Source organism: Nelusetta ayraudi, unplaced genomic scaffold (genome assembly GCF_046127955.1).
Source record: "Nelusetta ayraudi isolate G7.1 ecotype Tasmania unplaced genomic scaffold, CSIRO-AGI_Nayr_v1 ptg000005l, whole genome shotgun sequence".
In the NCBI taxonomy this organism is placed as follows: domain Eukaryota; kingdom Metazoa; phylum Chordata; class Actinopteri; order Tetraodontiformes; family Monacanthidae; genus Nelusetta; species Nelusetta ayraudi.
This window is the reverse complement of record NW_027466055.1, coordinates 7705001-7722869: the sequence shown is the minus strand read 5'-3', so window position 1 is coordinate 7722869 and position 17869 is coordinate 7705001. Positions and strand designations below refer to the sequence as shown.

The following is a 17869-nucleotide window of genomic DNA, read 5'->3' as shown; positions in this document are numbered from 1 at the left end:
TCAAAATTCTTCTTGGCTTTGTAAGATGACAGCGAAGCCCTTACAGCGCCAGACGTGTTTGTCCAATCACTCAACACCCGTTCCAAGCTCAGTTTTAGTTTAAAGTCTGACATGTTAACACATGGATTCCACAAAGACACAATGTCGCTAACAACAGACCACAATTTGTCTCCTGTATTGCTGGCATCAGTCCACAAGAGTCCACACATGGTGTCAGTCCCGTGTTAGGCACTTGTAGTAGGTAACGTTGCTGTTCCTTTTCCCGGACGAGGGGGCCGTTCAGCAGCATGCGGCCAGCTGTCGGGACTAAATGGCCTTGCTGCAGGGCGACAACCGTATGCGCGAGCCATTTCAGTCATTTCAGGGACAGCGCTCAGTCGGCCATCGTCTCCGAGAACGAGCCCCTGCCCTTCTGAGTCTGTTCCAGTCTGTTGAGGATAAACTGGCTGGTGTCAATGAATCGCTCCACACAGTTGACGAAGCACATTTCCGTCCTCGAGTCCAGCTTTGGCCCCGGTTTGTCCATACATTTATCCTGCAGACAGACGAGAGTCATTGGGAAAGTGTTGCAAAGTGTAATGGGTATAATTACTAGAAGTGATAGAATGCAATGAAAACGACTCCCATTTCAGGTAATAAATTAAACAATCCAACCATGAGCCTTTAAAACCTTTGGATAAACTTGCTCAGTAGGTCACATTGCATGGAAGGGCAACTGAAATCTTTTTTTTCTTTCCTCTCTGTCACACAATTGTCACTACTTCAGGCAAATCACCACTGCAAAACTGGCTATGACGATATTTTGGCTCTTCCATTAAATTCGTGGCCATTCGCAACAGACTACCGGACAACAAGTTCTTGCCCTTACCACTCCGTGCAATGCTTCATTTAGGTCACTGGTGGCTGACGCCGAACAAAGTGTTCTTAGAGGAGCATGAGTACAGACATTTTCATCGTAAAGACGACCCCCGGTCAAAGATGCAGGAGGTCACCTGGACTGGAGCTAGCTGCAGGTTTAAAATTGTCAACGGCACCGTGCTAGCTTAAAACGTCATCTTACCCAACAAACCTCCGTCATCTGATGCACCAGCTGCTGAAATCTTTGCTTCTGAGACTCAATTTCGATAAACTGCTGCAGCTGGGGGTCAGCCGTCGCTCCCTGGCCGTCCATATTTCGCCGAAATGAGATCGCGAAAAGCAATTTTCATCCGTTTTTAACGGGCGTGTGGCGCTATTTGCTGACCTTCACATGTGTGTATGGACGAGAGGAAACGGAAGTGTTTTGTCCAATCACAGGGCGCACCAGGGGCGGATTCCTCTGACGTCACCATCCGTCAACAAAAAGGTCTCCAGTTCTTATTTTTATTTTATTTTATTTTATTTTTTGGGGGGGGACTTTTTAAAGAACAATAATAATAATAATAATAATAATAATGATAATAATAATAATAATTATTATTATTTTTATTATTATTATTATTATTAGTAGTAGTAGTAGTAGTAGTAGTAGTAATGGTAGTGGTAGTGGTAGTAGTAGTAATAACTTTTCCATGATGTGATGTTTGATTCTTTGACAGACATTTTCATTTTCATTAATGTTTATTCACTCTAAAGCCCGGCATACTTGGCTTTTACATGTTCTGACCATTGACTGACAAAATCTGTTTTCGCATTTTTCACAGAATTATGGTCCACAGAAGGCAATGAATGAAAGAATATACAGCCGTTTTCATCCGTTAAAATATATACACTCACAAAACACAAAATGCAAGGCATTGAGTTTACACTTCTCAAAACAAAAGGGCAAGGTCACATTGACCAATGATTTTTAGTGCCTCGGGGAGACAATTTGCAATTTTGCTGATGTTGTTTGTCATGCAGACGTCTATTGCATCTCAAACAGCAAATCCTGAACCTTTGATGCCAGCTCCTCAAAGGTGGGTCTCTCATCTGCTTTCTGAAAAACGGAAAAACAAAATCTGTGAGATCGAAGTACAATATTTGGTTTTTAAAACATTTGCGTTTTGAATTATTCTAATCAGTCTTACTTCACCCCAACACCATGCCATAATGCCGTAGACCTTTTCGTTGGCCAGCTGGGGGCGGTAGAGGCGCAGGCCTCTGGACACCTGCTCCACAATGTCCATGTTGTTGAGGCGCTCGTATGGAAGTTTCCCTAATGTGTACACCTCCCACATCAGAACCCCTTCGGAGAAGGACATGCTTCTATGTGAGTAACATGTATGATGTGGTGATGATAATACCAGTTCTCAATTCCACTCAGATACTCTCAGTCAGTCAAACCCCATGCATTACTTGCCACAAATTCATTCAGGAATTTCATAAATGTCTCATACAATTCTGTTTGCTTACCATATGCCCATATGTCCGACTTGCTGCTGTACTTGCAGTAGAGGAGGACTTCAGGAGGTGACCATCGAACTGGGAACTTGGAACCAACCGAGCTTGTGTACTCATCGTCTAAGACGTACCTAATAGGTGATTGGGGGAGGCAATTAAGACACTTATTTAAAAGCGCAGCTTAAAGTGATATCAGTTTTATTTATCTATTTATTTTTAGGGCTGATTCTATAATGAAGTTTATTTTTGAATGTTTCTCTTCAGCATATAAATTGCAGCGCCCTGGACTGTAATGTAGTAGAATTTAGAGTAGAATTAACCTACCCTTGAAAATGATGAAAAACTAAAGAAAGCCTTACCTTGACATTCCAAAGTCTGTCACCTTGACTGTGCCATTTCCATCCATTAAACAATTCCTGGCAGCCTGAGCAACAGCAACAACAAACACAACCCCCCCAAAAAAACATCTATTTCAGTGTAATCACTCAACAATGTTTCTACGCTTGTAATTTTCCAAAACCTGTGACTCAACCGAGTGTGATGTTGCTCTCACCAGGTCTCTGTGGAGGAACTGATTGGACTCGAGATAGGCCATGCCCTCAGAGACGTCTTTGCACATCTCCAGCAGCTGGATGGCCGTCGGGTGCTGGTCCATTCCCTCTCTCAGGTATGTCAGCAGACAGCCGTTGGAAAGGAACTCGGTCACAATATAAATGGGCCTCTGTTTGGTGCAAACGCCGTACAACTCCACAAGGTTCTCATGTCGAAGATGCCTGGTTTGAGGAAAAGGAGAGTGAAGTTGATTTCCCTCCTTGGAGTTATAAAAAAAAAAAATAAAAACACTGTGATGAGCGTCAAATGTCAGTGTAATTGAGCTTACATCATGATTTTGGCTTCCTCTATGAAGTCATCCTCTGACATGGAGCCCTCTTTAATCATCTTAATGGCGACGTCATGCTTGCCCTGCCACTTGCCGTACTTCACCACTCCAAACTGCCCCGTGCCCAGGTCTTTGATGAAAGTGAGGGAACGAGGGTCAATCTCCCACATTCCTGGAGTAAACCAGATGATACAGCAAAGTGCATTTATAAAGTCAGCAGTAGTTAGTTAGTTAGTTAAATGTTTTTTAAACTTTTTTTTTTTTTTTTTTTTCCTGGGGTGGCAGCAATTCGCTTCCGTAAAGAACACGGCCATTGTGAGCATTTTCCTATTGGGCCATTTTTTACACAAAATCAATTTAAGGTCGCGCTTTTTCCAACTTCATTGTTACTCTTCAGATATAAGAATCTTATCTCTCTAGCTGTTTGCTCACTCACACAAAAACCTCTGAAAACACATCTGGAAATGCCACTTGCATATGTCAGCAAACTGGCTAAAACTGTACGTATGGAAATGTGCTGCTGCCAGCCACTGGTGGAACCTGTAGCATAGAATGTAAGAACAGTGACTCTGACCATAGCCAAGCCCTGCTGTTGATGGAGGCCGCGCCGTGTCGGATACGATGTACTTCAGCCGACTGACCATTCCTGTTGAGGGACAAAGCAAGAAGCGTTGGAACAAAAGCAAAATGCGTTCACAATTTGTTCCCCCGCCATTGACCTGCTGCATTGTGCTGGTGGTAGATGATGAGCTCCGGGATGGTGTCGAAGTTGTGCTTCTCTGCCAGATAAAACTGGCCTTGCGGCGTGGTGCATATGTTATAATGTCTGCAGCCTCCTGCCGTTTCCCTGCGAGGAGACCAGTGAGATTAGAGAGTAGTAGATGCAGGCGGCAGATTTTTCACTCGCACGGCAACCTATCGTGTGGGAAGGGTTAAGCGTTATCTTCTCAGTTAGTTATCATAGCGCAGTATCGGCCGAGAGATGTGTTGTGTGCACCGCGAAGAAGAAAAAAAAAAAAACACAGTTCTGAAGGGAGATTTGTCCACGTTTTGCATGAATAATTTACATCTCTCTTCCTGTGTGGCCCTCTGTTTCCGCTTTCATGACAGAATGTTCTTTTGATATGTTCACACACAAATGAATCCCGCCGGGTGCAGTGCACAGATGGCGGCCAAGCATCTGAGTAGAGAGTTTTAAGTTTGAGATCTTACTGACCCACCACTCTTGGTGAACAGGGACACCGTGTATTTCCCAGCCTTGCTCGAGTACCTCACCAAGAAGCCGCCGTCTTTGTTCTGGGGAGCAACACACACACACACACACACACACACACACACACACACACACACACGTGTCTCATAGTAATCTCAGGTCAGATAGGAACCTTATTAAAGACAGACTGTGTCCATGACACTTGTATCAAAATAAAATTTTAGCACAGTTATTCTATTCTATTCAATTTTTTGTACAAGACACATTTAAAATTGCTATCAGTCAATTCCTGCAGACATGCGGCTGATTAAAAAGAAATATTGTGTTGTGGTTTTAGAGTCTTCATACAACTGTATTTTGCGTAATGATTTTCTCACGCAAAACAATTGAGCTTTTTCAAGCTTTACATGTTTGTTTTTGTTTTTTTAAGTCGTAACTTGTCAGTGTCATGTATCTGGCCACCAGTCTTCCAGCTGTCTCAAGATCAGCCATTTACAAAACCCATAGAAGTCAACCACTTACTTATGACAACCACATTGTTATGTAACCCAATGCCATTATACAGCCAACAAGACAAATCATCTCCTTGGTTGTAAAGGAACAAACAAATCAACAATGTAATAAAAAGTCATTTTAATAATTTATATATGATTTTCTTCCTGGGCGTGTCACTGTACCTTATTCTTTAACAGCTTCTCTGCTTGGCTTCGGTTGATATTTTTGCAGTACCAGCTGTTAAAAATGAAAAAAAACAACAAAAAAAAACAAAACATGTGCATATGTAGATGGATGATTGAATAATGCAGTTATCAGGACTTTGTCCTGGAAGCCAAAGGTATAAATCGCTAGCGGACGAAAATAATTGAGACAGGTTGACTACTTACTCAAACCTTTCGAGTCCATTTTCAGCTTTCACGACATGATTACTTGGTATGTATCCCTCCATTCTGCAGCAGAGAACAAACCCCATGTTCAGTTAACAAACTCAGCGGGAAAACACAAAAATATTCTTAAATATGACACAAGTATGATTAGTATCTATTTGATTCAAAGGCCCTCTTGGCTGGCATGTTTTCATATGAATAGCCATGGATTAATGAAGGCGTTTGAATCCACATCCTCCCGGGTGCCTCAGATCCGAGTTCTACTTGGAACCCACTCTAGTATATTGTTGCGCATTTGAATGGTATTCAGATGCAAGCATGAGGTACCTACACTACCTTTGACTTTTTCATTTTTCTCATCTTAAAATGGCAAAGAGTCTCTTTTTATTTTCTTCCCCAGTTCATTCACCCATATTTGTCCCTGGCTCGCCACCAGTTGGGATCGGACATCTCCAGGATGGTGTACTCCTCATCCTTCTTCAGCTCCAGGTCTAGTGACGTCTTGGGTTGAAAGTTGTACTCAGCTACGACGGTCATGCCCACCGATGGGCCCCGCGGTTCCGGCGGCTCTGGCGGTAAAAGGCGACTCGGTGTCTCCTGCGACAGCAGAAGCTGGATCAGTTCAGTCAGATCAGTGGTCATGCCTGTGAGCATTAGCATTCCAACGATGCGTATGTGTCACCTCTGTTGGAGTGGGAGGGAGGGGCTTCCTGGATGGCCTCCGCTGTTTCGACGTGAGCCCTGTGAACGGCACGGCCAGAGTTTTGCATTTCGGTAGATGAATCCAGCGAGTTCACTCGCTTTTATTGTTGTTTGCAGACCACACAGAATCTCATCCTCACCGTTTTTGCTGTCCAGCACCCTGCAGCCCATGGCCTGTTTGACTTCCTGCTGGCAGCACAGCCACACACCGTCCAGCCAGGAGCAGGGATGGTACTTGTGCACGAGATCGCTGTTGAATCGCACCACTGTAGACCGATAAAGGTAATTTTCATCATTTCATATATGCATGCGTGCTCTTGTCTTGATGTGATGCGGGATATAAAGACTGAACACCTGAGAGAAATTCTTACTTTCTTTCAGCTTGTTGATCCACTGAGCACGCACATCCTCAGACTTTGCAAAAACGTACAGCGGCCCCTCATCATACACTATCTGCAAAGAAGAGACAACAGCAGGATTTTTTATGTTTGGCCAATTTTTTTTGTTTGTTTTTCCCTTCCTTGAAAGATAAGAGCGGTACCAGAAAACTGAGTTGAGTTTGATACAAGACAAAAACGCTTCACGCTTTTTTTTCACGCTTAACTGTCAACGTGTGAGTTGACGTGAAAAAAAAAAGAAAAAAAAAAGGCAACACCTAACCTTCACGTCCCCTGTTGATCAGAGTGTGGGACACGGTTTAACTTCTTTACACGGTTTAACTTTCACATTGTCGACTTCCAGGAGAACTGCGCTGTTTTTTTTTCTCCCTTTTATTGCTGAGTCTAAAAACTTTGTCTATTTGCGCCACTTGTGCAAACTTTCTTTGACCTGCAGTCATTGACATTGGGTCCCAGGTCAACCTCTCTCCCTCTTCAAGTACTGCACTAATGCATGTTTTTAGACACATTGGGAAGGGGAATGTAAAGGAGCTGCAGCGATGCTGATGTCGGAGTATCGGGAACGACCTACGAGTAAACGACCCACAATCTTCACCTGGAATGCAAACATCCGCTCCTGGGGCGCATTTGGCTCCGGCTGGACCGTCTCCACGCACTTGATCTTCTCCAGGTCGACTGATCCTCTCAGACCTTTTCGCTTCTGCTTGTCAGATGGAGAAACTGTCAGGGAGCTTCGCGACGCACGTGTGTGGACCCAAGGTAAACATGGGCTGGAGACAAAATGGACCCTCACGGCACGAACCATTTTGTCGGGATCGTAGTCATAGTAGGCCACTTTTTCCTGGGTGAGAACGAACCACCTCTCCTTGTAGTTGAGCGGCGAGGTCTTCTTCTTCTGCTGGGACCGTTTGATGAAGAGCTCTTCCAGGACTCTGTCTGACATGCTTCAGTCGCGATTGATCTGCAAGCATGGAAGGGCACATGGAGTAGAAGAAGTGGAGCAGCCGCAGCAGCTGCAGCTTCGGCAGTGTTGTATCGTCAGTGTGAAAGTAACAGCACATGCACATGGCACCACATGGCCTAAGTTCAGCCAGTTCACTTCTCTTTTTTTCTGGAGGTCATAATTGACTGAACAGGTATGATTATCTATTATTAACTATTCTTAGCTCAGCAAAAAAAGGCAGCACTTTTGCCGATGCTGCACTCTGTGCTTTCTATCCAATTTGATACGTCATTGGAAATTTACTCAGCAGTTTTGGAGAAACTGTGGATAAAGCTTACAGTCCACCTTTCACTAAAACGAATCGTCTGCCCTTCCTATTATCGTCACATCGGCTGTGTCCAAATGGCTTTTGACGCTGTGTGAGAAGATTGTGTGAATCCCTGCTGAAATTCTGATAGTTTGCTACTGAATTGTGCATAGTGATTGTTTCCAATGCTGCTGTTGTTGTGCTTTGAGTATGCAAATGCCATCCAATTCTGATTAGCATTAATGCTAATCTATTAAGCATCACCCCAGCTCATAGTTGCCCCTTCATATTAATTCTTTGTGTTTTCTGTGGTTTTTAAGGCTCGATAGCTGCACTTGTGTGCAGCCTATGATTTTTCACACCTCAAATGGGGACGATTAGATGCTGAAGGCCACACATTTCAAGTATCCATCTGTATCCTTCTATATCAATTATTATCCATTATTATCCAATATCTGTTATTCGAGTAAAGCTACTTTGTATCTGCCATGTAAGGGGGAAGAAAGCAAACACATCACTAAATGATGTCAGTCGCCTTATTAGCATGTGTTTAGCACTAGCACTGAGCTGAAACAAATCAAAAACAGATGCAAAGCGTGGGATAATGCTTCAGGTTTAATCAGGTGTTGTGTTGGGTAAAGTTTAAATACTTCATGTTTACATTATACAGGCTAGCAGAGTTAGCTTTGGATACAGCTGGCTGAAGCAGAGTTAATGCCGCAAACTCTCGGATTTCTAAATCAACAAGACGCAACTCTACTGTAAGATGCTTCAACTGCGCACATAGAGGAGCTTTTTCATAACTGTGCTGTGTCTGTTTTGCGTGGAGCCTATTTTCAGCTTGCGAACACTTCCTCCTACCATTCAGCTGTAACGCTACCAGAAGCTTCTCTCACTCCCAGTTAACCAGGAGTGAGACATTTCTTCACACTTGGCCGACTCGACCACTGGGTTCTGTTTGCCGATATTATCAGGCAGCCTGCTTCCCCATTCTGTGAAACATCCCTCACTTTTTGGCTGTCATCCATGGCTTTCTTTCATCCCTTTGACCTTGATGCGGGACCCGGGTGCCCCAGTTCTTCTCGCAGCCTCTTCTGGTTAATTGGAATCAGCGGATTGAAGCTGTGAATCTATAAATTGTTGGGCCTTTTTCTTCTTCTTCTTTTTTTTTTTTAAGGCTGGTTGACTCAGGCTGACACAGACAAACTTATGAGGAAGTTGCATCAGTAGTGTACTGCAATTTGAAGAGCGAGGCCCTTTGCTCTTCAATTGAACATTATCTTTCTATCAAATGCAGCTGTTCTCCTTAAATTGACCTAAATGTGTCCAACAATGTGCCGTTACGCAACACTTTATGCTGTATGCACTGACAGTAATAGACAAATACCAAGACAGAATTTAGCCCCGTCTCTGACCAGTACAGCTGCTTGTTTACTGACTAGTTGGCTGAGAATTCCCCCGAATTCTCATCTTATTTTCCTATGTTGCCCTCACGGTGAGGCCATTTCCACACGTCCCCTGAATACGTTGCTGGCAAAGCGTTCTCGGTTTGTCTTCGCAGTCTTTGATGCTGGATTCGGGGTGACGGCCAAGCTGTGACTGTATCAGCTGTTTTAAGCACAATGACTGAGAGGTGTGACAACATGTCCGAAAACAACGAGGCAGTAGTTTATTGTGTGTAAGTTGTTCTTACACTCAAGACGGTGCTGCGGTTCAGAATGCAAAGCGCGTGATCTTTACTGAGCATGACATGGCTTGAACGAAAAGAAGACCGTTTTTCACAGGAACAAGTCGAGACGCTGTCTTTCCTGATGCTTCCTGACAGATAAGTGCCATATGCAAAAAAAAACAACAAAACTCATGCGTGAGTGTGAAAGCCAGAGAAACAAAGTTGTAGTCAGTTGCGAAAGGTAAAAAAAACCACAGGTCTGAATAAGCAGGTCATTTCAACATTTCAAAAGAAACAAAAAATATATATATATAGTTGTGAGCTGTAGATGAAAGAGCCGTATCTTGGTTAACTGTCATGCAAAGAAAACTTCAGACACTTCTCGAGCTTTGTCTCACGACATTTCTAAGATATATCTTTGCAAAAAAAGGTGTTAAAATAAGCGACGAGTTCACCAAGTTTACAACATTTTCTATTGCTGTTAACCCATTAAGTCTCACCACCTTAAACTGTATAAAATAAGCCCCCATCTTCCCTGGGATTTGATGTGTACACTGGTAATTTCACTGACTTATCATTTACTGATTTTGGCCACATTTTATCTCTCATTATCTGCACTAATATTTCTGTTTTTGTCTTAAAAGCTTAGCTTAGCTTAGAAGAAATGACTAAACATACACCCCGACATTAATTTGTATGTCTCTCGTTACTCACCAAGCCTATAGTGGTCAAGCATGAGACATAAAAGTGTAAATGCCGCATCCAGGCATGGACCTTCGTCGCAGTCGCTCGCCTTTCATTTAATGTGTGTTAGTTTGTGATGCAAGAAATTTTAAACCCACCCACAGAGAGGAATCGACTCTGCTCACTTCCCCTTTTTCTTCCTGCTCATTTTCATATCAGGTCTCTGGACGGTTGTGCAGATACTGGAAGCAGGCTAAACTTTAACTCAGAGAGTATTTGTGCACAGCATACCTAAAGTGTGAGAACTTTAGTTGAAGGTTTGTTTTGTTATGTTTTTACCTTGCCCAAATGTTAATCGAACTCCACTGTCAGCTTCTGTTGGACAAACACATTAAGATTGTTTGAAGGAAATATTTCAAGATGTCATAGTTTTCTGTTCTTTTTTAAGTTAACAGAGAATTTGAGTTTAGCGGCAATTCAGCTCCCTCATTTGCGTTTTGGACCTCCGGAAAATGTGCCACCACTAGGGGGCAGGCTACGCAGCCTGTTTGCCGCTGAGGTCTACTTGAGGGAGTCCTTCCGCTTCCTTCTTCCTCTTTTGCTCTGCGTTGGGTCGCCACCATGGTATGATATGATTCCAGTGTTATATTTTACAGAATCAAACTCAATCTTCCCGATTAAAGAATAATTTCCATGTGAATTTAACATTGACATGTCAGTAGTTTTGTCACAAACCTAACGATGACAATATTACTTGTCGCATTTACATTAGACAATGTTAAATCGTATGTGAGCAGCGCTGTTTGTGCGAATGGAGAAACGCCGCTTTTGGCGATCTCTCACTGCCTTCAACAGGCAAAATGTGAAGTAGTTCTGTTCCCTTTCTCGTCAGTGAATATCCATAATGATAATATATCGGAGACGAGTACCTTTCGCAACCCGTCAAATTAATTATCGCCAAGTAACTTACAAAACCGAAGTGTCGGCATGCTAGTTAATGCTATCCGCGTTAGCAACTGATCGCCATTGGTGAAGATATATACACGACTTAATACTTTCAGAGTTTTGTATGAACAGCTTGCGTACGTCTAGGCCACAACCTTGTTGAGTTTTGTTAAAACTTAATTTGCATTCGCCGATTAGAGTTCACGGGGCCTTCAGTTTATTCAGTTAGCAATTAGCAATATTGACGTGATGCGCTCTGAATACTGTCGATGGCCGCATGCTTGCTCCCAGCTATTTTTTTTATTTTTTATTTTTTTTAACTGGTCATGAATTCTGCCATTCAGGTGAACGTACCCAAGACCCGCAGAACCTACTGCAAGAAGTGCAAGAAGCACCAACCCCACAAAGTTACCCAGTACAAGAAGGGAAAGGATTCCCTCTATGCTCAGGGTAAGTAATGTGCCAGCAGTGAGTGTGTGTGTGTGTGTGGTAGTGAGCTGATAACTCAGCCGAACTCTCTTGCAGGTAAGAGGAGATACGACAGAAAGCAGAGTGGGTACGGTGGTCAGACTAAGCCCATCTTTAGGAAGAAGGTAAGTTAACCATTCAGCAGCCTTTTGACGGCCATGGATGGGGGACACCCGTTTCTGAATCATGCATCTTATTTCAGGCTAAGACTACAAAGAAAATTGTATTGAGGCTGGAGTGTGTGGAGGCCAACTGCAGGTCCAAGAGAATGCTGGCCATCAAGAGATGCAAGCACTTCGAGCTGGGAGGTGACAAGAAGAGAAAGGTTAGTCGTCTCGTTATTGCCAGTGTACTTCTGCATTTGTTGTGTTGCATGATTAGAGTTCTCATTTGCTGTCCTGGATAATGTCATTTGGTGTCTTGGGTCAGAAATCTTTCCACAAGAATAAATCACTTTCTTGGTTGTATTTTTTGACCATTTTTGAAGCTTATTTACTGCATTTGGAGGTTAGGAATAAGATGTCACGTCATGACAAGTTCTTGTGCCATAAAACACAATTGTATTTATCTGACTTAAGGGTCAGAGTGTCGTTAACTCTGCAAAATGTGTGATAGTTTGAAATGCCTGACGGTTCAAGTTTAAATTAAATTAGTTTGAATATATTTCGTAGTTATTGCACAAAGGAAGTCTACATATTGGAAGGGTCGACAACAGAATGGACCACCTTTTTTGCTTTCCCAATAGAAATTGGGAAAGAAAAAAAGTTAAGATTTTAATGTTCAAGATCTGCATAGTCCATTGCTTAAAAGAAAAATTGATAGATATATATCCTTATTTTATGACCATGTCTGTGTGTCAAGTCTGTGGTTAATACAATTGGAATGTATTTTCTATTTAGTGTGGCTTTTTTACATTTAATATTTTGAGTAACTGCAAAGATATGTTGTCGAAGCAGTAAAAATGCAGCCTCAGCATCCCTTCTCTGCCCCTAAATACTACTATAAAGTCCTTGATCACAATACATTTTACCATGTATGAATGCGTCTGAATTAAAGGTGAAAGTGTCTTATTGGACTGTAAATCCAAGCATGATTGTCATTTATATCCTCATTTTGTGAATTAATGCATCTAATGTTTAGTTTTCTAAAGTTGTGATTGTGGTGGATCTTACTGATTTCTGGCCCCAGACACAATAATGAGCTGTGATGTCCAACTTGTCACACTGTTTTTCTTGCATTTAATGTTAAATCAACTCTGTCAGACAATTCTCAATGCAACTCCATAAACAACTTATATCTACTAAACAAATAAATCTGTGCTGTTGAGGCTGAGCATTAACGCTGGTGTTCTTTTCTCTTGCAGGGCCAGGTCATCCAGTTCTAAGCTGTGGTCCAGTCTTCTGGAAGGCATTGTCACAATTTTCAATAAACGTGTTAAAATATACTTTGGTGTTGACATTTACTTCACCCGTGATTCTGGTCCACGGTGTGATCAAAAAGATGCAACATGCGAAAACTGCAGTACAAATAATCTTCCCGTTACTCATCTAGGTGGCAGGTCCCCCGTTACTTGGCGTAAAAAAAATACATAAAAAATAGTCAAATCAGTTTATTTCAAATATTAAAAAATAGTGCATATTGAAAGTTCACAGTGCATGAAATCTTAGGAATTACAAAACTAAAGTGTCCTTGTGCCGTGTCCCTGCCGAGTCCTGCCAGTGCAGCCTGTACACGCCTGCCGGGTCCCCGCTGATGGGTGTGACTGTCAGTAGAGTTGTGCCAGAGGGGTTGACCTTTACCACCAGATTGCTCTGAAGAGTCTGAACTCCCAGTTCCTTGTAGTGTGGTAGGATCTGTGTGACGTTGCAGGAAGGCTTGCAGATCTTCCAGCCAGGTGCCGCTCCGACGAAAAAACCCCTGGCACCACCAATCTCCTGAACGTTCAGCACAGCGATTGCGACTCGGTTCTTGAACAGGGGTCTCTCCCACACTTGAAAACTGTCCACCTGCGGGAAAAGCAACAATGTGGCTCCAACAATTGCCATTGGAATATGTCACAGTTGACTACTGACTATTGTAAACGCAATATGCTAAAAGTTTCTTGGGCTGTAATGCAAGATATTTGCAAAATTCATCTAAATTTTTCTTGCTGTTGAATGTGACCACTACCTTGAGCGCAAGGTAGCCTTGCTTGGCCAGTGGGTCTTGGTTGATGTCAATGATGCGTTTGTTCTGCAGCAGCTTCTTGGAGCGGGGACAGATGTCTCTCAGGTCGTTTGACATAAACAGAGGGGCAGCCATGATGGCCCATAGTGCCATCTGAGACTCCTGCTGGGCGTGGCTCAGGCCAAAGTTCCCAATCACAAGCTGGAAAAAAAGATGGACTGTTAATTGCCAGATAAATGGTTTATAACACAAAGAAAAGAAACGCTATAAAACAAGCAGAACGCTCAGACTGCTCGGTTCACATTTTTTCATGTGTAGACGGAGGTCAAAGAAGGGAGCATACCATGTCGGGGTCATTCCAGGCCCCAGGTCCAGCTGCGGGGACGATGATGTCCTGATTAGCAGCAGCCCAGTCCACGATGGACTTGACAGAGCTCCACGAGTCGTACACATCAGCGCTGTTGCGCCAGTGGTTGCACGCCTCACGGATGGCTGTGTAGTTGGGCTGCGGGCAGCAAAGCACTTGTTCATGTCATGTAACATAACGACATGGTGCCTCATCGTCATTCAGCTCATCGCGAGGCTTCTGTGCGTTTTTATCTCGAGTTTGTACGGCATTCGGGAATACAAAGTACAGCTATGGTCGCTTTTCTGTATTTCTCACCGTGAAAGAAATCAACATACGTTGTGTTTTTTTTTAAACTATAACTTTGTATGATTTCCAACCTTTTTCCCGAAAAAGCCCAACATGTGATTACCGTTATTGCCAACAGTGGTTAAATGTTTGTGCCATTTACCTTTACATAGGGCCACTCGTACAGGGGCCATTCACAGGAGTACACAATGCTTTTCCCAGTTTTGTTCAGGGCTCTTGACATGTTCACGTAGCCTTATTGAGAACAGAAATCAGGAAATATTAAACGCTAAATGACAATTTTGTTGGGAATGATCATCTACCTGTAAGAAGTTGTTGTTATGCAACATTTCCAATAGTCGTGAGTCAATCGTGAGTAAGAGTTAGTTTTTAGATGGTTTTTGAGCAGCACACCTTCCCCCAGCAGGGTCCAGTCCAAATTGCAGCCATCAAACTTGAGGAGATCCACACCCCAGTCAGCAAACGTCTGAGCGTCAGTCTCATAGTGTCCGAAACTTCCAGGGTATCCGGCACAGGTTTCGCTCCCGACATCTGCATAGATTCCCAGCTTCAGTCCTTTGGAGTGCACCTTGAGACAAACAAATGAATTAAATGTGGCAGCAGGTGAATGTGTACCAGTAGGTGGGGATGTTGCGCAGTTTAAAAAGTGAACCCTCTGCTGCGGGACATGACTCTGCCTTGTTGGGCCATAACAGATCCTGTGTCTTGATGAGCTTTTGTGAGGTTAACTTATAATGAGTTACAACACTGTCTGATCTAGGGATGCAAATTATCGATGAATTCATTAATGGTTAATTGATTGACCTTAATCAATCGATTAATGATTAATTGATGAGCTGCAATTTTTTCTGAGAACCTAAATTTCACAACAAATTTAATTTAATCGATTCAATTCTTAATTGACATTCGATAATTGATTAATTGTTAACATCCCTAGTCTGATCCCATATCATCACCTTCTTTATACTCAGTAGAAGTGGCTTATTATTATGTTTATCTGTAAAAAAAACAAACAAACAGTGGAGCAAGTAGAAGAAATAAAGCATGGACCTTTCTCCTTTGTGGGGTGTTTAATATGGAGCACCCACATTACTGTTAAAAAACATTGGAACAGTGATTTGTGCTTAATAACAAGCCTTGAAGAGTCCATAAACCTACATTTCCTTTGCATTGGGCGTTCGTGCTGAGATTATTCTACCTCTGTGAAATACGATACCTGCCTCCAACATCTGCCCCTTTCCTGCAATTATATAAAAACTGCAGGTGCGCTGAAACGGATCTGTAATGAATATGTAATCTGGCTGTGTAATAAATTTCACTTCTGGAGTTATAGGACTCGGGGGCTCGTCAGACATTTTGATTCGTTGTGATCCTTCGAGCGTAGGTGCACTGCAAGAATGCTCACTTCCCGCAGAAGAGAGAAGCGGTTCACCTCAGCGTTTCTCTACTCTTCAATCAGACTGAACCCCCGGCTCTCATTTTGACGTCAGAGCAGGAACGATGGCGTTAATAGCGCGTGCTCACGCAGCGACTCGGAGCTCTGCGTGACTCACATAATCGGCCAGTTGCTTGATCCCTCCCGGGAATCTCCTGGGGTCAGCCTGCAGGCGGCCCTTGGTGTCCCGATAGTAGGAGAGCCAGCAGTCGTCCAGGCACACATACTCGTATCCGGCCTCCTTCCAGCCCTCCTTCACCATCACGTCTGCCATCTGCATGTACAGGCGCTCGCTGCCGGGGTGAGATGAGGAGACAGGCAGGGACCGTGGTGTCAGTTGGACGACAGGAGTCGATGTTGTGTGCCGTGCATGATTTTCCAACACCATTTCAATAGTCTGCTGTTTTATTGTGTTGCTCTGTTCTCTTTTATAGTTTTTCTTATTGGGAAAAAAACACTGCTGTAAACAGGGACTGAGCAGTTTGAACTTTGAACGGAGGAAATGGGCGAGTATTTGAAAAGGAAAGTGAGTTTTACACGGGACATTTGAATAAATTAAAATATATGCAGTGTCATATTGCAGTCTATGCTTAGGTCATTTGTAGAGGAATGATTAGGTTGAAGAAACAAGAAGATATTTGGAATCTAAAACACTTTGATTGTTTTTTCTGACGTTCTCTTACATATTTAACTAAGCAATTAGAATATATGTCCCCCTAATTATTTTAAAATCTCTCTCTCTCTCTCTCTCTCTCTCTCTCTCTCTCTCTCTCTCTCTCTATATATATATATATATATTCGGTTTAGCGAACTCATTGGACACTACTCCTTTTTCTCGCTGACGTCACTTCCTTTCCGAAGGTCTGCCACTGCTATAGAAAGGCACCCTCCGTAAAGGTTTCATCTCTTTTGCTTGATGTCACAAGCGGCGCTTTATTTTATTGTCTTTGTCTCTATTGAAAAGGCGAACTTTCAACGCAACGTTCAACGCAGTGACTTCCGGTTCTTACCTGATGCAGTTGTCGGGGTCGTGTTTACAGTCGATGTTGCACATAAACCTCTCCCAGTGTAGCCAGCCCATTGTCGGCTTCAGCGCCAGGCCGTTGTCCAGGGCTTCGGCTGCGGGGCTGCTCACCGCCAGCAGCAGGAGAGCAAACAAACCCACCAACATGTCTCGACAAACACTGCCCGGAAATTTTTTTTTTTGGAAGCTTCTGTAGCGCTTTCGGGCTTCAATTTCCTTGTTCCATGTTTATCCCGCCCCTTTCGCGTGACTTACGTGGCTCTGGGCCAATCAGATTGAAATGATGCGTCTGCGCTAGTTCTGCGTTGATTCCACGTTAATTTTTAACGAGGAAGCGGCGAAGTCCAGGCGCAGTCAGCTGACTGAAGGGGAATATCTGCGACGACAAAACACGTCGTAAACAGGTTCTTTAAATAATAAAGTTCTTCTTCTTCTTCTTCTTCTTCTTCTTCTTCTTCTTCTTCTTCTTCTTCTTCAAATTAGGATGATCATATTCTGATGACAGAATATTCTGAAAATCAGGACACTTGGCACAGTGTCACAATCACAATGAGATACGCAAATAATACTCTTTAGACAATATTCCAATATTTATTATTATATTTAGTAGGCCTCTTCTGTATAGGCATAGAAACTTTTTTTTTTCATACCATTTTGCCATTTAAGTAAATGTCAGTAATTTGTTGTATTTATTTATAAGGGGCACAGAATAAAGGCCCAATTTTAATCTGTATATGACATTTAAGGCCTTAAATAAAAATAAATATGATATATATTTTCATTATGACATTATCACATAACAAGCAACTTGCTAATAATTATTCTCTCTCTCTCTCTCTCTCTCTCTCTCTCTCTCTCTCTCTCTCTCTCTCTCTTTTGTCTTTTCATAAAGAGCAGGTTCCCTTGTTGTTTTTTTCTTTTTTTTCCTCACAGCTGTTGCAAGACATCAGGAAACAGTCATAATCATTAACATTGCACATATACATACTGTATATATATATATATATATATATATATATATATATATATATATATATATATACATATACACACACACACACACACACACACGTATATATATATATATATATATATATATATATATGTATATATATATATATATATATATATATAT

General features: G+C 42.5%; 4 protein-coding genes across 6 annotated transcripts; 1 reads left to right on the top strand and 3 right to left on the bottom strand.

The window, feature by feature from the left end:
- Positions 1-235: 235 nt before the first annotated feature.
- Positions 236-1284, bottom strand: timm8a (translocase of inner mitochondrial membrane 8 homolog A (yeast)). The gene is made up of 2 exons (XM_076011847.1): positions 1061-1284; positions 236-535 (listed from the first exon to the last, which is right to left on the bottom strand). The coding sequence occupies exons 1-2, from the start codon at positions 1169-1171 to the stop codon at positions 374-376; spliced, it is 273 nt and encodes a 90-aa protein (XP_075867962.1). The 5' UTR covers positions 1172-1284; the 3' UTR covers positions 236-373.
- A 296-nt stretch (positions 1285-1580) lies between these two features.
- btk (Bruton agammaglobulinemia tyrosine kinase) lies at positions 1581-10225 on the bottom strand. Of its 3 annotated transcripts, none has more exons than XM_076011782.1 (18): positions 10072-10225; positions 7241-7399; positions 7010-7138; positions 6412-6493; positions 6181-6306; positions 6021-6079; positions 5748-5935; positions 5339-5401; positions 5132-5186; positions 4458-4537; positions 3961-4088; positions 3816-3887; positions 3242-3413; positions 2915-3134; positions 2721-2785; positions 2374-2492; positions 2049-2206; positions 1581-1957 (listed from the first exon to the last, which is right to left on the bottom strand). In XM_076011782.1, exons 2-18 carry the CDS (start codon positions 7379-7381, stop codon positions 1886-1888), a joined length of 1929 nt encoding a protein of 642 aa, XP_075867897.1. In that variant the 5' UTR covers positions 7382-7399; positions 10072-10225; the 3' UTR covers positions 1581-1885. The 3 variants fall into 3 exon arrangements, with proteins under 3 accessions (XP_075867897.1, XP_075867905.1, XP_075867911.1); XM_076011790.1 differs by having other exon boundaries at positions 7034-7138; XM_076011796.1 differs by lacking the exon at positions 3961-4088 and having other exon boundaries at positions 4462-4537.
- Positions 10226-10509: 284 nt separating this feature from the next.
- On the top strand, positions 10510-12898 carry rpl36a (ribosomal protein L36A). Its single transcript, XM_076011836.1, has 5 exons — positions 10510-10665; positions 11331-11436; positions 11512-11579; positions 11657-11779; positions 12818-12898. The coding sequence occupies exons 1-5, from the start codon at positions 10663-10665 to the stop codon at positions 12836-12838; spliced, it is 321 nt and encodes a 106-aa protein (XP_075867951.1). The 5' UTR covers positions 10510-10662; the 3' UTR covers positions 12839-12898.
- Positions 12899-13043: 145 nt separating this feature from the next.
- Positions 13044-16917, bottom strand: gla (galactosidase, alpha). Its single transcript, XM_076011823.1, has 7 exons — positions 16721-16917; positions 15829-16003; positions 14669-14843; positions 14418-14509; positions 13964-14125; positions 13624-13821; positions 13044-13460 (listed from the first exon to the last, which is right to left on the bottom strand). Exons 1-7 carry the CDS (start codon positions 16879-16881, stop codon positions 13125-13127), a joined length of 1299 nt encoding a protein of 432 aa, XP_075867938.1. The 5' UTR covers positions 16882-16917; the 3' UTR covers positions 13044-13124.
- Between the last annotated feature and the right edge of the window lie 952 nt (positions 16918-17869).